At 44.3% G+C, this 18,066-nt stretch overlaps 1 protein-coding gene across 1 annotated transcript in view; it reads right to left on the bottom strand.

Annotated features, from left to right (window-relative positions):
• Nucleotides 1-18,066, bottom strand: part of GRAMD1C (GRAM domain containing 1C) — a 105,331-nt gene that overhangs the window by 55,672 nt on the left and 31,593 nt on the right. The window contains exon 4 of the mRNA XM_014518269.1: nucleotides 7,096-7,180. Coding sequence (XP_014373755.1) covers nucleotides 7,096-7,180 — 85 coding nt within the window. The remainder of the gene's footprint in view (nucleotides 1-7,095; nucleotides 7,181-18,066) is intronic.

Genomic DNA, 18,066 nt, shown 5'->3' with positions numbered 1-18,066 from the left:
TAACAGAGAGCAACAAAAGTGATCAGTGGTCTAGGAAACATGAATTATGAGAAAAAGTTGAAAGAACTAGATATAGCTATCAACATAAGCAGGGGCAAGGGGCCAGGTAGGAGCTGACTCCTTGGTTTTATTTCCCATTTGTTAATGTCTAGCAAAGTAGGAAGTGAGGGTTCAACAGATGTGCATCAGGGCCATCAGGCATACCCAGCAGCTTGATATCCCCCCTCCCTTCTCATTAACCTTTGCTTTCTTCTAGTTGAGCCCGAAGCTATGAAACAACCTGAGCCCCAGACCTCTTCACCCTTGCACCCAGAGCTCTCTAAAAAAGTAGACCCTTTAAAAAGGTAGGGTTTGTCTTCAAGACATGGGTATAAACAATGCCATCCTCACCACTCTCTATGGAATATGTGCTGAAATGCATGACACTCTTATTCCTACTTTAGGTCAGAATGCTAGAGAAATCAAACATAACAGATGTGATTCTTGCCATTGTCCTTTTTTCTATCCATGGCTTTACATTGAGTTTTTTTTTTTTTTTTTTTTTTTTATCATCTGTACAGTACTGCTACCAATTATCAAAGGTCAGCCCCACATTTTTAGATTCAGTTTTAGGAAAGAGTTTTTCCTTCCTCCTCTACCTTCCCATCCCAACACAATACAAGTTAATAACTATAAAGCAGGACCTTGAACTGTTATTATTCTTACAAAGTTCCGTGGGCGGGGGGGAGGGGAATCAAACCACCAAGGAAAAAACCCCTGAAGGTTAAAAATGCACTACAAAAAATAGCATAGAAAAAAAAATTGGCTTGATATTTTTATTGTGCACACAAAAATACTGCAAGTCAAGACTGCCAGGGGCCCAATTATGGGTCAACCCCACATACAAATAGTGTAAATTTATTCTTCCAAAAGAACTATAAGAAAGGTATACGTATAACCTGAGCAATATAGTAGTCCTGCCATTGCCATGCCACTGCTGTTCAGTGAACAGTATAAATGGTTGCAGTTCCCCTTGCTGAGTATCAAGCTTATCCATTTTACAATTTCAACCAAACAACAAATACTAGAACAGTTTATACACTTTCAGCTTTCTTTCCATATCTATAAAACAACTGGAAGTGGCTCCCCACTATGCTCTCTGTGTCAGCATTTGAGGCAAGTGGGCTAGGGGCAACTGCAGTTAATTTATTTTCCCTGTTTGAGTCCCAATTCATTTTATTTTGGCTGAAGACTCCTTCAAGTGGCCTCAGATTGTTCAGACCACCTCACAGGGAAGTTCCCGCTCTCCATTCAGGCCCAAAGCTGATTTTTAGGAAGCAGGGAAAGTGTTCACAGTAATTGTGGCTTTCTTAAGAGTCACCTCAAGAAAACCAAAATACTAGAGGTGCACCAACACATTGGTTGGCTATTAGAACAGCATTGATAAAAAGGGAAATGACATTATTGGCTACAGGCTTTCTTTTGGCCATTGTAGACAATGTTTACTAATAATTATGCCTTCCGGCCAAGGCCCTGGCCACCTGGATTTCCTCTCCCCCATGGGGCCAGGGCTGGGTTCCCTCAAGAAACAGCAGGTTTCCCCTTGCAGACAGGCAGCATTCTAGCTTGCAAGGGGTCCTGCTTGGGGCTGCCAGGAGCAAGACACAGGGCCTGCCACATGTATGTGCATGGCCACGGCCACATGCATGCACATGGCTGGGAATACGGCCAGGCAGCAGAGAGCCCTGAGCCAACATCAGACAGCCCACATCCTTCCTCGCCCCACTTGGCTCTGCTCCACTTAAAAGTATCCTTGCTGTTAAAAATGATGGCGGTGGCACTTGAATTAAAGCTCATTTGACAAGCTTTAGTTCGAGCAGCCCCACCACCATTTTTAAGTGCCAGGACACTGACAAATGTGACACAGGAGGCTGCTGGAGCATGCCAAAAAGTGCATTTATGTCAGTATTATGCCTTGCATTCTAAAGTACATCAATTATTGGATCAGCCAAAATGGCTGGTTAATAAATCAGTAGGCCTGTGAGAATAGGGAAGTATTTGATTTGGATTCAGATTCAGCGGACAGTGATTCAATTCAGAGATTTGGATCACTGTCCTGAATCGATTTGGCCCAATCAGTTTTGGAAGATTTAGTGCCCATTCAGAGAGATTTGGCTATTCGGATTGGCCGGGGAGAGACAGGCACAGCTGGGTGGCTGCAGGTTCTTCCGCAGCTCCTCCAACTGTGCCTGCCTCTCCCCAGGCTGGAGGAGCCACGGGAGAAGCTCCCATGGCTGCCCAGCCCTGCCCAGTCCCAGCCTAATCCTGGAACTTTAAAAAAGCCCCACAGTGACTGGCTGCAGGAGTGGCAATTGGGGCCTCTAGGTGCTCATGGCAGAGAGATCCCCCTGCCCCTGCTTTTCATGGCACAGGTGCAGGGCAGCTTGGCAGGGCGCTGTGCGCTGTCTGGGAACTGGGGCTGTGTGCTCCAGGGCTCCGGCTGACACGTGGAGCCACACCAGCTCCCAGACTAATCAAACCAAGGGCTGAGATAAGTGTTCAGGTCCCTGAACACTCTTCCAGCTCCTGGTTAGATTCCCCAGCTCCCTGATCACTTCCCCCAGCTTCTCCCAGGGGGCACGGGCCCCCAGATGACAGCAGACGGCTGCTGCCAGCTGGTGATGGCAGTGGCTCTGGGCTATTTCCCCAGCCAGCAGCAGCAGCCTGCTGAAACCCCACGGGAAGAGCTGGAAGAATGATCAGAGAGCTGGGGAAGCGAACTAGGAGCTCTGGCTGACAGGTGGAGCCGCCCCAGCTCCCAGACAGCACGCAGTGCCCTGCTGAGCCATGCTGCACCCAGGCCATGGGGCAGCCAGGTGGGGAGGGGAGGGGTGATCCCTGCTGCCCCCCACTGCACAGGTTGGGGGGGCTCTGCCACAAGTGCCCAGAGACCCCAATTGCCACTGCAGCAGCCAGTGAGTGCGGGGCTTTAAAAAAACAAAACAAAACAAACAAAAAACAAAACACAAAACAAAAACAAAAGCAAAAAACACACAAAAAAACTGCCAGGACCAGGCTGGGCCCAGGTGGGGGATGGGGCCAGACAGTGTAGCCATGGGGGCTTCTCCCACAGCTCCTCTGGCTGTACCTGCGTCTGCCCCAAGAGGGCTCTGCTTTACTGCCGCTTGCCCAGCAGGTTGGGTAATTCCTTAGGAAAAGCGTCACCATGTGTGTCAATGTGTAGCAATGCCATTACTCACTGTGTTTTGACTTGCTGTGTTAGCCCCTGCTCCCAGTGCTGCCATGCCCACATCCTGCACCCCCCGCCGCACTGTGGTTGGGCAGCTTGTCCTAGCCCCAATCCCTCCCTCCCCCACACCCGTACCCTCTCCCCCAGTCCCAACAGATTTGCCAGCTGCCTGTTTATTCTATGACCAAATCTTTTTCCAAAGCTTTTCTGAATTGATTTGGATGCTTCGAGTCAATTCGGAGCTATTACCTGGTCTCCTGATTCTATTTGGATTCGGACCCCAAATCAGGCCTAATATCCTCCAAATCAAATCAGCTACCAAAGCTTCATCCAGCCCTAATAATCAGCTATTGGTACTGGCCATCAAAATCTTTACTGATGCACCCCTACAAAATACCCTATATTTAAACCCATACAGATTTGACAAGTTATTTCTATGGGCACAAGTATGAATTTAAAGCATTCAAGTTCTCTTTTCTGCTTAACATTAGCTTGGCATCACATAATAATTGGAAAATAGGTACTCCCTACTTCTTCAGCTGAAAGTGTCCCTTTAACCATCTAATTAATAGTCATGTCAGCTCCCCTCACTTTTTCCAGTCTTTCCAGACCTCAGTAGTATATTTCTCCATCTTTTCCCCGCTCACCATTCCGCCTCAAGGCGAGCTGAATTTGGCAACACATTTCCATAGGCCATCATTTTGCAAAGGGGAATTTCCCTTTTTTCTCTTTCTGCCAAAGCCATCATTGACCTGCAGATGCCAGAATCAGCTCTTACATGACATAGTTTATCTTAACATGGAAAGGATTTTGGGAAAAAGTATCTAGCACAGATGTTAGACTTCTGCTTTTTAAAATTATTTTGAAGCCACATATCAGGAAGAACTGATTGTTCTGTTGTAGTAGAAAAACTATAATAAAACAGCATTCAGCAGCTCTTCTGGTACTTTACTCCAGCTAAGGCTAAACAGCAGAACTGGATTCAAGAGAGGTATTGCTAGAAGTGTTAACTGCATACTGGTCAGAATTGTTTGTACTCCAGTACATGTTATTTCTGAACACACTTCATGCTGTCCCAATATCATATTCGTGGGAAACATAATAAGCAGCTATTCTGAAAGCTTCATTTATGGTGCTAATATCAAGAAAACTTGAGGCTCTGTACAAAAGTGCTCCCTGCATGTTTTGCAGTGCTGTAATTTAGAGTCCTTTTTATAGTACCATAAAGTTACAGCGCTCCTAAACATGACAGAAGTGCAATGTTTGGGGGGGGGGGGGGGGGGGGGGGGCAGCCTGGGAGCCTCTCTGCACTTCCCAGGCTAGGAGGCAGGGGGCACTCTGCAGCCTCCTTGGACTTCTCCACTGGTCAGAAATTTGACCAGTATACAGAAGTTATTTAAAACTGTTGCAGGTTGATAAAGTGCTGTAAAATACAGCGCTTCAAAATTTAATACCTCATTTAACAAGAGTTAAATTAAAAGCTCTGTAGCCAGTTTTAAAGTCCTGTAAAGCCATGCACTTCTGTTAAGTCATGGCAATAAAGCAACTAAATCTAAACACCCCAAGTTTAGATTTTGCAACGTTAAACCCATTTAACTTAATGACTATCAGGATGGATTAGTTTGAATTTCTAATCAGGAAGCCTCGATTTAATCATTGGTTTCCACAAAAAGTATACGTTTCTCTCACTTTATGCAGTACATGCGTTCCCAGAAAACGGCGAATAAATCGAATTTGCGTAAAGGGAACCCAGTTTATAAGGTAACAAATAGTGATACATTCCCACAGTGGTGAGGGAGGGAGCGAGGCTGGGGCCAGGGAAGGGGTGGGGGGGAGGAGCATGGTGTAGCCCAGTGGCTGCAGGCAGATGGTGTTGGCTGCTCCCGGGGCGGGAAGCAAACCAGAGGAACCTGGCAGTGGCTGCGGGGGGGAAGTCCAGTGCCACCATCAGCCCCAGCCTGCAGTGGCAGCCTGCTCTTGTCCTGTGCACAGATCCAGGAGCACACCCCACCTCCTGGGAAGAGCCCAGCACAGCCCTCCAGCCTACACCTCTCCCAGGATGCCTGTAGCACAAGAGCCAGGCCCTCCTACTCCCCACCTGCACCCACTGACACTTCCTGCTGCTGCCACCCCAGGAGTGGCTGACACGCCCCTCCCCCCACTCCTTGCCCTACAGACTTACCTCACATATAAACAAATATTGGTTGTAAAAAGGGTCATCACATACAAGCAAAATTGCATATACAGAGCCCACAAAATGAGGGAAACCTGTACATTCTTATTGTTTGCTATCTTTTATTCCTTTAACTTCTTGAAACTTTGCACTTTTACAGAAAGGCAAGAGTTTGATCATGTGCACACAACCTTGCAGAGACACAACAGGGCTGCTGGGTGGGTAATCTGGTCTGTTCTCTCTATTCTCCATATAATGCTGTTAACAAGGATGTTATCTCTGGAGACAACAAACTCTCCCTATGCCTGAAGAAGGGTGTTTGTGTGCAAAAACTTGCAAAGAACAATGTTTCCAAATATTTAGTTGGTTTAATAAAAGATATCACATCTACCTAAAGAGCCTTGTCTGTCTATGATCTCTGGAGATAGAAATCCACAGTTTGAGAACTGAAATTAAACATCACACAGATGCTTAATGGGATCTTCTAAACTGAGCACTGAGTCCCACTGGGTAGAGTAGTTTTCTTTAATCTTTACTAATCTATAGAAGGAGCCTCTGGGAACCCCATAAGACTGGGCCCCTAATATAGTCTATATGTCCTGTTGTGACCTATTTATAAAACTTCTAAGAAGGTTACATGAATATATTGTCTCAAATAATATATGTTAGAAGTTGTAATCCATATTCCATGATGAGATATCTTTAAGCTTTAACGTATCTTATATTAAAACTGTATGGTTTTTTTAAAGTATCTTAACAGCAAAAAAAAAATTTTTTTTAACTGATTTAAAAAAAAAAAAATCTTATTTAAATCATTGATTTTTATCCACCCTGGGTATTTTTTTAATTCTCCCCTTCTCCTCCCTCATTTTAGACCTACTCACTTTGTAAAGCAGCAAAATCTTCAGATTAAATCAGTTGTCTACACCAGAAAGAGAGCCCTATGATACAACCCAGCATTCTCACATTTTGATTCTAACTCTGCTTTTGTCATGCTCCCTCCAAGATGCACGCTAGTAATAATCTACATATTTCAGAGTCTATCTGTTCAGCAAGCTGTCCAAACACAAGCCTTTCCTTTCAGGTCATGATGGTCTGCAACAGCTGCTAAGTTACATACCCAATGCTGCCAAAATAGGTTTTGCCACCTACAGGGCACATCTACTGAAACGCTAACTGCACAGTAGCCCAATAATACCACGTAGTAGTGCATCACAGTACAAACAGTGCTAATAAGCTACTGCTCACCATTAGGCTACTATACAGTAGTGTTATTAAAAAGGCATGCACCAGTTACTGTGCATTAAATTTAGTACTTGAGTATACAAGTACTATATTTAACGAGCAGTAAACACTGTGCATTAATGAACATGTAGATGCACCCACAGAAAAGCTGAAATGGCAAAGAGTAGGACATTTTACCTTAATACTCCCCCCACCCCCAGATGCTGGGGGGGGGAGGGGGGAGGTGTTCGCTTTCCAACATGGAGTCTGCTTTTACAGAAATGTGTGTTACAGCAAAGAAAGCTGGGATGTTCTTCTTTCTGAAGGAGTTTGCTGCTAGCCCAGAGGAGGGAGCAGAGAAAAAGACTTCACTGCTATTGCTTAAATTATTTGCTGTACAAATATCTACTGCTACAACTTGACATCATCAGGAAGGAGACAAAATTTTATTGGTAGGGTCACATCTTACCTACTATGAGCCTCTCCAAATCTGGCAGATGTGAAAACTGTCTCTTAAACTCTTCACTCCTATATTTGTAGGTGGAACTTGAGAGCTGCAACAACGAAAGGCGTAAAGGTTAGAGCAAGTCAGTTTAATTTCAATCCCCACTATCTTCATACTAGCAGAACACTGTGCTAATGTCTCTCCAAGAAAGAAAATTACTACCAGAAGGCTGGAAAAGGATAGGCCGTAGCAGAATGCATTAATCATTGCCACCCTGCTAGTAAGTGCAATGATGTGGTTCTAGAACCAAAAACAATCTCGTGTCATGCACAATACTGTCATGGAAAGACAACTGAACACCGTTCAACCCAGATTTTGGCTATTTTCAGTAGTTACTGGTAAATTCAAATCCTATTTTACCTCTACAGCAAGTGGTTCCCCTCCTTTTCCCCTCCCCTCGTAAGTATTTTTTAAAATATCTTTGCCATTAAAAAGTTGACATACTTATTTTTTTTTTCCCCCCCCACAATCTCTAACATGATGGAATAGGACAGCACCTAGATATGGAGTAGGATTTGGGCTGTAGACTTACATACCGGTTCTTCATAAAGTCCTTGTGCACAACTTAAGTTATTAAAGTGCACAAGGACTTTTTGAAAACGCTGTATGTGCATTCTCATCATAAAACACAGGTACAACACCAAGAGCTGCAGCACCAGCGCTCCCACCACAAGACTGCCTAATGTACACATAACCCCATATTTAAAGGTCCTGGCTCTAAGGCTAACATGGCGACTCACTCACCAGACTCCTTTCAACCTTTAGCTTTTCCTGGAAGCAAAAGGGGCCTGCTGGTACAAGGAATGATGGTGGCTTTTAAATATGGACCTCATATCCATTAGCCTAGGAAGAACGTTAATACACCTCCAGGATAAGCTTCTAATGTAAAAACACATTGTACTCTATTCCATTTTAAATAGCAAGGTCACATTTCTTCAAGTGGAGGGCAGGGTGCTTAAAATGTACACAAAACCAAAACCTCTGCTGTGCAATTTAATGCCTCAGCAGCATTACAGCTGAAACAGGAAGAGTCACCTCTAGGTGTCCCAATAATGGGGTATAAGTATACCATTAAAACTCATTAGATTTAATTTGTACCTCTCTTTTTTTTTCCTTGAAGGGACTAAATGAGTAGAGGACCATTGCCAATTATTCTAAACAAAGAGACTTCTCAGCAAAAGTTCAACATGTTCTGCACACTGCTACAATGGTACAGAACCCAAACGATCCTGGTAAAATAAGCCAACACAAAAAAAAATACTTACAATACAACACACACGTCAGCATATGCATCCTTGCCCTTTTAATCCCAGCTAGCTATGTGAACCTTCATTCCCTTCCCCGCTCCCCGCAAACATTTATTACATTGTGTGCTTTATCAGTTAACAGCCACCACCTTGTGGCTGTGAATTCCATCTACGCTTGCAAAGCAAATTCCAGTCCAAAACTAGATTTAAGTCTCTTCTTGGTGTGATAATGCCCCAACCTCATTCGTTCTAGGCATGCCTTCTTGCTTCTGATTTTGGAACTGGGACTCCTGCTCCTAAGCATCAAGTCTTTGGTTATCTATGTAATATATAGGATCACGGTGTAGGTCTACTTTCAGGACAAAAGGTTTTCTCCTCATCTAGCTGGTAACAAAAAGCTACCTTGAGGCAACAGGTTAAACAAAACAAAACACAGAAAAACCTGCATAAGTTCACAAAAGCCATCTTCCTTTCAATATTTTTCATTTCACTTCCATTCACAATCACCTACAATTATTCCAAAAACAGAATTAAAGGGATATTTTTTCAGTTTTTTTTAAATGTATATAGGCGACAAAACTTCAGGTACAGCTTGCTTCTCCCTTTCCGAGAGGCTTTTGGGATGCAGTAGGGAAAAGGGTTAAAAAACCCACAAAACTCCCCATGCATGTTCTTAAAGACAAACAAACAAAAAAACACAACACAACAAGAAATCACAAAAAATGGCAAAGCAAATCACTGGGGCAGGTCTCACAACAACTTAAGCACAAATCTTTAAAGTTACATGATTACAAGGCTGCCTATTTCGGCTATTTTGTTGGAGCCTGTAAAGATTATTAATTACAGAACATGGGCATCCTTGCCCCAGAATCTGGTCCCCTGTATCAGGGAGGACATAGATTTAAAAACCACCACGTGAAAGACCCTTAACTATGCTTTGTGAGAACTTCCGTTTAAGGTTTGATTCTGAAGGAAACGGCAAGGAAGTCAACTTGTCTATTGATGAAGCCAGAAGATCTATGTCAACCCTGCTGTGATTGCGAGTGAGCCACAAGACACTTAACCTAAAGCCTGATGCTTAAAGACTTAGAATTTGAGCTTGCAAAGAGGGAACACTAGGGCATTAAAAAAAAAAAAGTGCTTAAATGGCCTACAAAAAACAAGATGCAGCCCATGGGCACTTGTACACATGACGCCATTAACATGTACACTCGATGAAAATATCAGTCTTAATGGCATCACAGTGGACATATGCAAGACTTTTGGGGGTTTTAAGCAACTTTGCATCGTTGCATACCAGTGGGCTTGGGGGAACAGTTGGATCAGGCTGGGTGCTGCCTCCGAGTTGGGGCAGCACCTGGCCTGCTAGCAGCCCACCCAGGTTGCTCCAAGCAGGACTGCCACTGCAGAGGGAAGAACCAGGGCCTCCTGCAGCTTAGGGGCCACTCAGCCCACCATTGCGCCCCCCCCCCCCCCCCCCCGCCCCTCACCATAACATGACAGAAAAACTGAAGCAGTTTAGTCCTTCGGGTTTTATTCTATGCCCCACCATTTCAGTTTAGAGGACATAGAATAAAACTTTGGGGATTAAACACCTGTCATGTGTACAAGCGACCTTCAAGCTGGCTTCAGCACTGATTTAAAGAACCATTGTTCCTTTCCTCAAACAGACCAGAAGCAAGCTGTGCAAGAGCTAGATGCTGCTGCTGAAGTTATTCGAGAAAGGGAACCAGGATGTAAACAGAAAAATGTGGGTGTGTTTGTAGAAGTTGAACACTGCTTCCCTCAATGCTGGCAACAACCTGAGATGGAAAACTAGAGTCTCTGGAATCTAACACACTAAGTAACCTCTATCTCTCGGGCATAAAACCTGTTATCTCTCCATCTCTTACCCAAAAGTACTTTGTTGGTATAAAAGAAAAATCACATTTGTTTTTCCAGTCAGCAAACAAAGGACAAAGAGATAGTTGAGAGTAGCTCAGTGTACAGTCTCCAACAATCAAAACTGACGAAAACCTGCTCTGCACTTGTATCCTGGTCAGTCCAGTTCCAGTAGAAGAAATTCTGGCTTCTCAATCTTATTCTTTCCTCACTTCATATAGCAATTAACTTATATTCCTAGGACTGGAATCCTTTCCTCATCAGGCCACAAACAGGAGGCAAGTGGGTTGGCAAACAACAACTGGGACATAAAATAAATATCTATAAACTGAACACAGAAATCTTAAGGCATTTCAGGTTCGGCAAACACTACATATCACACAGACACATGTGTGCATTGTTACGTCTCAGCTGTGTGTTCTTGGGAACCCTGGCACAGGATGCAGTCTGTCTGACTCACAAAGAATTCCCCCTCCCCTCCCCTCCCCTTTTTAAATGAAACTGATTAAGATGCAATGAGAGACACACCTAAGACCCTCCAGATAAGGGTGACAAGAGTGAAACAACTGCCCTAGGTCTCATTTGTTCCGAGATGGAACCAGATGACCATTCATTTACATGAGAGATGGAGAACAGAAAGCCTGAGGCAGAGACTGCAGTGAATTCTCGGATCAGAGAAGCAGGGGAGCACTGCATGATGGGGAATCTGTGCTCCAAATGCTAAACAACCCATGTTCTCACACATCCAGCTCAGCATTTATCAGACCAGTTCTAATCTGGATTTACAAAGGACTTTCCCCCGCCAGACACACACACACACCTCAGTTTAATAGGCATCTCGGGCTGTACATTCCCCGGTCCCACTATGGGAGGCCTATTTAAACTTGATTGACTAAAACTCGGTTGCCGGGTTAGGGAATGGTGAGGCAAAGAGACCAAGTCAGAGGGGGTATGGGCAACATTTGAACAATGGTTAGGGGTTCATCACAGCGTCCAGCCCGTTAGAGCCCTAATCACAGGTGTTGCCATACTTTTCCCGAAGACGACTGGTGGGAGTCCTCTCCACAAAAGGTTATGAGCACCCCAATAATTGTCTTAAGTCTGTTAAAAGACATAGTAAAATCTGGAAAAGTCATGCTAAGCTGAGGCTTGTTCACAACAAGTGAAAATCCAAAATCCTGATGCTGCAAGCTATCTATTGTTTCTGAAGAAACCATGAGATATCCCATCAGTATATCTGCTATCCATAGGAATTTCAAGCTGGCTCCCAAGTATCTGGTTACTCCCTAACCTTATGCGTTTCCTGATTATCGATCAGTTTCTTGAGATGTTCCAAACCAGATAACCCCTTGTCAATAGAAAAGACAATGATTTACACTATTGAGAATGCTTCAAAGCAGCTGAACTGAGGGTATAAAAAAATCTGTAAAAAGCAGCAGTGTGCATGCTTCAAGAAGAAAAAACTTGTGTGCTGACACCATCCCCTGTTGTTCTTGGGACACTGGAAGAACAGATCTTTTCTCTCTTCAAGGATTGTGCTATCCTGTCAGCTTTGCAGCCTGAGTACCTTGGACTAGGTGAGATCCCAGCGCTCGCTCTCTCTCTCTCTCTTCTCTCTAGGCATAAACTTCTGAACCCGAACTGTATTAGTTAAGCTTGAGCTAAGTTTCCCCAAATACTTAGTGAAACCAGGGTAGTACTGTAATTGTTTGTGTTTGTTTGTTTTTTTCCTTTTGCATGTCTATTACTACTAGTACCATTATATATTTCATATGCTTAGCAATAAATAACTTTTATAGTCAAACTGGTAGTAACTGGATATATTTTTCCTTCTCTGCTTCTCTTTCCTCCTGTGCTCTACAGCAACGCTTCTTTTACCTAAGCTAAAGATCCCTGTGAAGCCCAAAAGTACTGTGGGGTCTGCTCATCAAGAGGCCAAAGACTGGGACGTGCTGAGTTTGAAACACATAAGGGGATCAGCTTGTACAGTCTGATTGACCCAGTCTGACTCAGACGTGCCCTTATGAACTGAATGCTGGCCCATGAGGGTGTCAGCTGGACACCCAGCCGGATTCAGAGGGGTTCTGTTAACCCACGTGCTTGTATCTGACTGCAGTTTACTGTTGCTCTGATGAACTGATTCTTGGCATATGAGGGTGTCAGCCTGTCCATGCTGATCAACCCGGCCAGGTCAGGCGTGTCACGTTAATTTGTGTGTATGACTGATTTGGTGACTGGAGGAACCCAGCCCCATTGAGACTGAGTCCTGCAAGATAGCTCCATTGGGGGTAAGGACTTGCAGAAGGGAGATATACAGCTCTATATAGAAACACAAGCAACACAAGCAGCACATTGGCAGAATTACCAAGACCCTAGAAACGTATCCCCAATAAATGAGCACACCCCAAAGTAATGGGCAAATCTGGTAACAGCATGCATGTTATATATTTAGAAAAAAAAAGGAGGAGCTTCTACTCTAGAATTCAAAACAACTACAGAAGGTCCAAAGAAGATGGGCATAGATAAGATAGAATTTCTGTACTTATAGGGAGAATGCTAAAATTGGGAATGTTCCTTTCTAAAGTCCAGACCTCTCCCAAGTTAATAATCATATAATGCCAAGTATTAGGACAATATCATAATAAAAGCTAGCTATACATAGAGAAGAGCTGACAAAACTAAGCTATGTATTGCCATGCTACCATCTTTATTCCTTCTTGCAATTATTAAAGAACATTGTGGGTAAGTAACATTTTAATGACATTGTTCTAACCCTTACAAACATTCTCTTAAGTGTGCCACGCGGTTTGTAGGGACTTGTGGTCAAACAGTCTCTCCAGCACTGACAAGTTAAAGCATTACAGAAGATATTCTAGTACCCAGCTGCTTCACTATACACTCAAGTAATCTAGGAGCCTGCCAAACTGCCTATTTAAAAGTGAGCTGAAGATTAAAAAAATGAAACAAAACAAAACAAAAAAACCAAAAAACATTTGTGCTTTCATTTTATATTACTTACCTAAGTGTGTGCGCACACACTTTTATATTACATAAAATATATAGCTGTAAAACAAGCTTCCAAAACCAGTCTTCGTACTGGTGTATAAACAGACCCTTTGCATTAATATACGGTGTAAAAGGTTCCATTCATTAAAATGAACACTGTTTACACTTGCACATGGTTTTCCATGCTGTTCTTCCAATCACACTTCATGGGTAACTCATATTATTTAAAACTACAGTCTCTCTGTACGATGCTATGCTTTCAATGGGGTGGGGGGAATCTCAAGAAATATTAGGAAAGGATTCAGGTCTATGTAAATTTAGCATGTCAGTAGCTTGCCTGTCCTCATTAGGACTGTGTATACACTCAAGAACTATGATGAAACTGGGCCTGCGAGAAGAATCCTTTACTTTAACGGTTGCCTATTGTTATTACTTTTAGTGTTCTGAAGCCAGAAGGACAAACCACATCACACACAGTAGCTGGCATCTTGTGTTCTCTGCATTTTATTTTATAGATCTTAGTCTATCTCAATGAATATAGGATGACCCCAGCACTAGTAGGACCTGTATTTGACAGGTATTCAGGTTTCACCAATAGAACTGAATACTCTCTTCCCCCTCCAGCTGAACTTTCTGACCTTAGTGACAACTATTGATAAGAACTCAGAGCTGCTCATTGGGTTTCAGCTTCTATCAAGACCTCAGGCCAGCAGCCTTAGCTATTCTTTCTTTAGGGCTAAGCCAGCCACTTGGCCATGAAGATATCATAGAAAATTAGGGTTGCAAGGGACCTCAGGAGGGCATCTAGTCCTACCCCCTGCTCAAAGCAAGACCAGCCCCAACTAGATCATCCCAGCCAAGGCTTTGTCTAACCAGGTCTTAAAAACCTGCAAGGATGGCAATTCTACCACCGCTCTGGGTAGCCTGTTTTACTACTCTCCTGGTGAGAGAGTTTTTCCTAATACCCAACCTAAACGTCCCTTGCTGCAACTTGAGACCATTGCTCCTTGTTCTGTTATCTGCCACCATTGAGAACAGTCTAGCTCTATCCTCTCTGGAACCCCCGCTTCAGGTAGTTGAAGGCTGCAATTAAATCCCCCTGATCTGTCTTCTTTTCTCCAGACTAAATAAGCTCAGTTCCCTCAGCCTCTCCTCACCAGTCATGTGCCCCAGCCCCCTCACCATTTTTGTTACCAGGCTTGCATTTCATCATTTCTTCTCCTCTGCCTACAGTCAAACAAAGCAATGCCACCCCACCAGGAATTCAAGGCCATTAAGGCAAGCAAGCACAAGTACAGCACTGAAGTCAGGGAAGAAGTACCACCCAGAATGATCCAGTATGAAAAGAACGGGCTGAAGAGACCAGATGTACACCAGTTCTCAGGGTTAATGAAGTGGAGGTTAAACATGTTCATTTGGAATTCCTGGACACTATCTAGAAACAGAATTCAAAAATATTACTTAGGATCAAACTACAATTAACTCTAAAGCATCACCTGTACATGCAAATCTACACCAAAACTTGGCTAAAAGACCACACCAAAAGCCAACCCCCCCCACAACAAAAAATAACCAACCAACCCCTCCTCCCCCCCGGAGAAGGGGGGGAAGCATGTTTTCCTGTTCAAAATTTCTTTAACTTTCTGCTTAACTTCCAAGACAATGGCAGTTTCCATAATATCAGAGACAGAGCTGTAGGATCCCAGAGGGAATGAATACCTTTATAATAATGATTTTGTCATGGCACACAAAAACCGAAGGTGGTACCAAAATCTTCCTGGAGAGGCAATATGCACATGATTTAACCTTTTTCTTAAATTAAGGTGCCATCTTATAATTTAACCAGTAACAAAACAGTTTTTTACCCATAAGAGGGAAAGAGAATACACTGCTGCACAGGATTTCCCATTCATCAATGGTTTGTCTACTCTACTTCTGGGCACGCTTGAAAATTGCTGAGAAGCACATTCCATCCACCTGTTCCAGTTCCACAAACACACACACACACACACACACACACCCCCCACACCCCCCCAGACCAGCAAATACAGCCATGACACTGCCCTGAAGACTTCCACTCCCCAATGCCACTTCCAGGATCTAGCAGAAGTGCCCTCAGGATGGCTCCATTGCCTCAATTCCAGGTTTGGCAGGCATGCAGCAGGAAGAGGATTGGCAGCAGGAATAGGATTGGCAGAGTCCACTTCCTAACCGTGGTCTCGAAAGCACCATGGTAGCAGTAGACATACCCTGTATGATGTGTAGAAGAAACCTGTTCACCAGAACATCACATGCATCGAACAAAATGCAAGCATGTCAATACCCACTCAAGGGAGCATTTAAAGAACCAGGACCCTTTACTTACATTCATTTTCTGCCCTTCTTCATTCACCCTGAGCTGCTCAGGAGAGGAGAGTCTCATAAGCCCAGTGCACTCTTCCAGCAGGCCACTGACAGGCACAGGTCTGTGCACTAGTGTCATTATGTCCCCTTCTTTGGCCCAGCCCCCCTCTTATTTGCAGAGGCTGAAGGAGAAAAAAAGATTTTAATTTTTTTCAGATTAACTACGCAGAGAAAGTGGCAAGAAGTCATTTTCTCCTTCAGTCAGAAAAGCAGACACTTCGGTGTTTGGTGGAACATTCTCCAGTCAGAATTCAAAGGTTTCATTCAACTACATCATTTCTACTAATGCACTTCCATCCTCAGCTTAGTACCACTCTGAAGTCCATCCCTGGGGTATCCACACACACTGATGTGCTCTTGATAGTCTTAAGCAAGAGTACTAATGCTATAACAGCCCTAGGCCTCAACAAAGGCACTGGTGTCCTAACTCTACAGCATAGTCATAGAATCACAGAAAATTAGGGTCGGAAGGGACCTCAGGAGGTCATCTAGCTGAACCCCTTGCTCAAAGCAGGACCATCCCCAACTAGATCACCCCAGCCAAGGCTTTGTCTAGCCGGGTCTTAAAAACCTCCAAGAATGGAGATTCCACCACCTCTCTGGGTAACCTGTTCCAGTGTTTTACTACCCTCCTATTGAGAAAATCCTTCCTAATATCTAACCTAAACTTCCCTTAATGCAACTGGAGACCATTGCTACTTGTTCTGTCATCTGCCACCATTGAGAACAGTCCAGCTCCATCTTCTTTGGAACCACCCTTCAGGATGCTATTAAATCACCTCTCAGTCGTCTCTTCTCCAGACTAAATAAGACCAGTTCCCTCAGCCTGTCCTCGTAAGTCATGTGCCCCAGCCCCTGACCATTTTTGTTGCTCTCCACTGGACTCTCTCCAATTTGTTCAGTGTTGGAGCCTCCCCCCCTACAGAAAGGATGTGGACACAGTACTCCAGGTGTGGCCTCACCAATGCTGAAAAGAAGAGAACAATCACTTCCCTTGACCTACAGGCAACATACCTACCAATGCAGCCCAGGATGCCATTAGCCTTCTTGGCAACAAGGGCACACTACTTGTTCATATTCAGCTTATTGTCCACTGTAACCCCCAGATCCTTTTCTGCAAAGCTGCTGCCCAGCCTGTTCTGGTGCATGGGATTGTTCCCTCCTACGTGCAGGACTTTGCACTTGTCCTTGTTGAACCTCGTGAGATTTCTTTTGGCCCAATTATCCCATTTGTCTAGGTCACTCAAAATCCTAGCCCTACCCTCCAGTGTATCTACTACTCCCTGCAGCTTGGTGTCATCTGCAAACTTGCTGAGGGTGCATTTTAAGCCCTCTTCCAGGTCGTTGATGAATACATTGAACAAAACCGGACCCAGAACCAACCCCTGGGGCACTCCCCTTGATGCTGGCTGCCAGTTAGACACCGATCCATTGATCTCTGAACACAATGATTCAGACAGTTTTCTATCCACCTTACAGTCCATTCGTCCAGCCCGTACTTCCTTAGCTTGCCTGTGATAATGTTGTGAGAGACCGTATCAAAAACCTTGCTAAAAATCCAAGGTACACCACATCCACTGGTCTCCCCACACCCACAGAGCCAGTCATTTCATCATAGAGGGCAATCAGGTTGGTCAGGCATGACTTGCCCCTGGTGAATCCATGCCGACTCTTCCTAACCACCTTTTTTCTCCTCCAAGTGCTTAGAAATGGATTCCTTGAGGACCTGCTCCATGATATTTCCAAGGACTGAGGTGAGGCTGACTGGTTTCTAGTTCCCTGGATCCTCCTTTCTCCCCTTTCTTAAATATGGGCGTTATGTTTGCCCTTGTACAAGTCCATGGGGCTGGATGGGATGCACCCAAGGGTGCTGAGCGAGTTGGCTGAGGCAACTGCAGAGCCACTGGCCATCATCTTTGATAGCTCATGGTGATCAGGAGAGGTCCCGGATGATTGGACATGTCCACCTTTTCTAGGTAGTCCCTAACCTGGTCCTTCAGCACTGAGGGCTGCTCACCTCCTCCCCAAATTGTGCTGCTAGGTGCAGTAGTCTGGGAGCTGACCTCCCCTGTGAAGACTGAGGGAAAAAAAAGGCAGTGAGCACTTCAGCTTTTTCTGCATCCTCCGTCACTAGATTGCCTCCCCCATTCAGAAAGGGACCCACTTTCCCTGATCCTCCTGTGGAATCAGAAAAAAAATATATGCCTTAAACTTTGACTATTTTAGTTATAAAAGATGACATAACTGCTTTGTGGAGAATTGCTGGCTCTGTATAGTAGAACAGATAAGAGAAAGTGTTTGTTCTTTATAACTCCTCTGCAACTGCTTCGCTCACCGCGGCCTTGAAGATAGCAAAAAGTATGTACAACTCTGATTTGCAGGTGCAAGAAGGAGGTTT

Source organism: Alligator sinensis, unplaced genomic scaffold, assembly GCF_000455745.1.
Source record: "Alligator sinensis unplaced genomic scaffold, ASM45574v1 scaffold343_1, whole genome shotgun sequence".
Taxonomy (NCBI): Eukaryota; Metazoa; Chordata; order Crocodylia; family Alligatoridae; genus Alligator; species Alligator sinensis.
The sequence above is the reverse complement of the archived record's forward strand: the minus strand, read 5'-3'. Positions and strand labels throughout refer to the sequence as shown.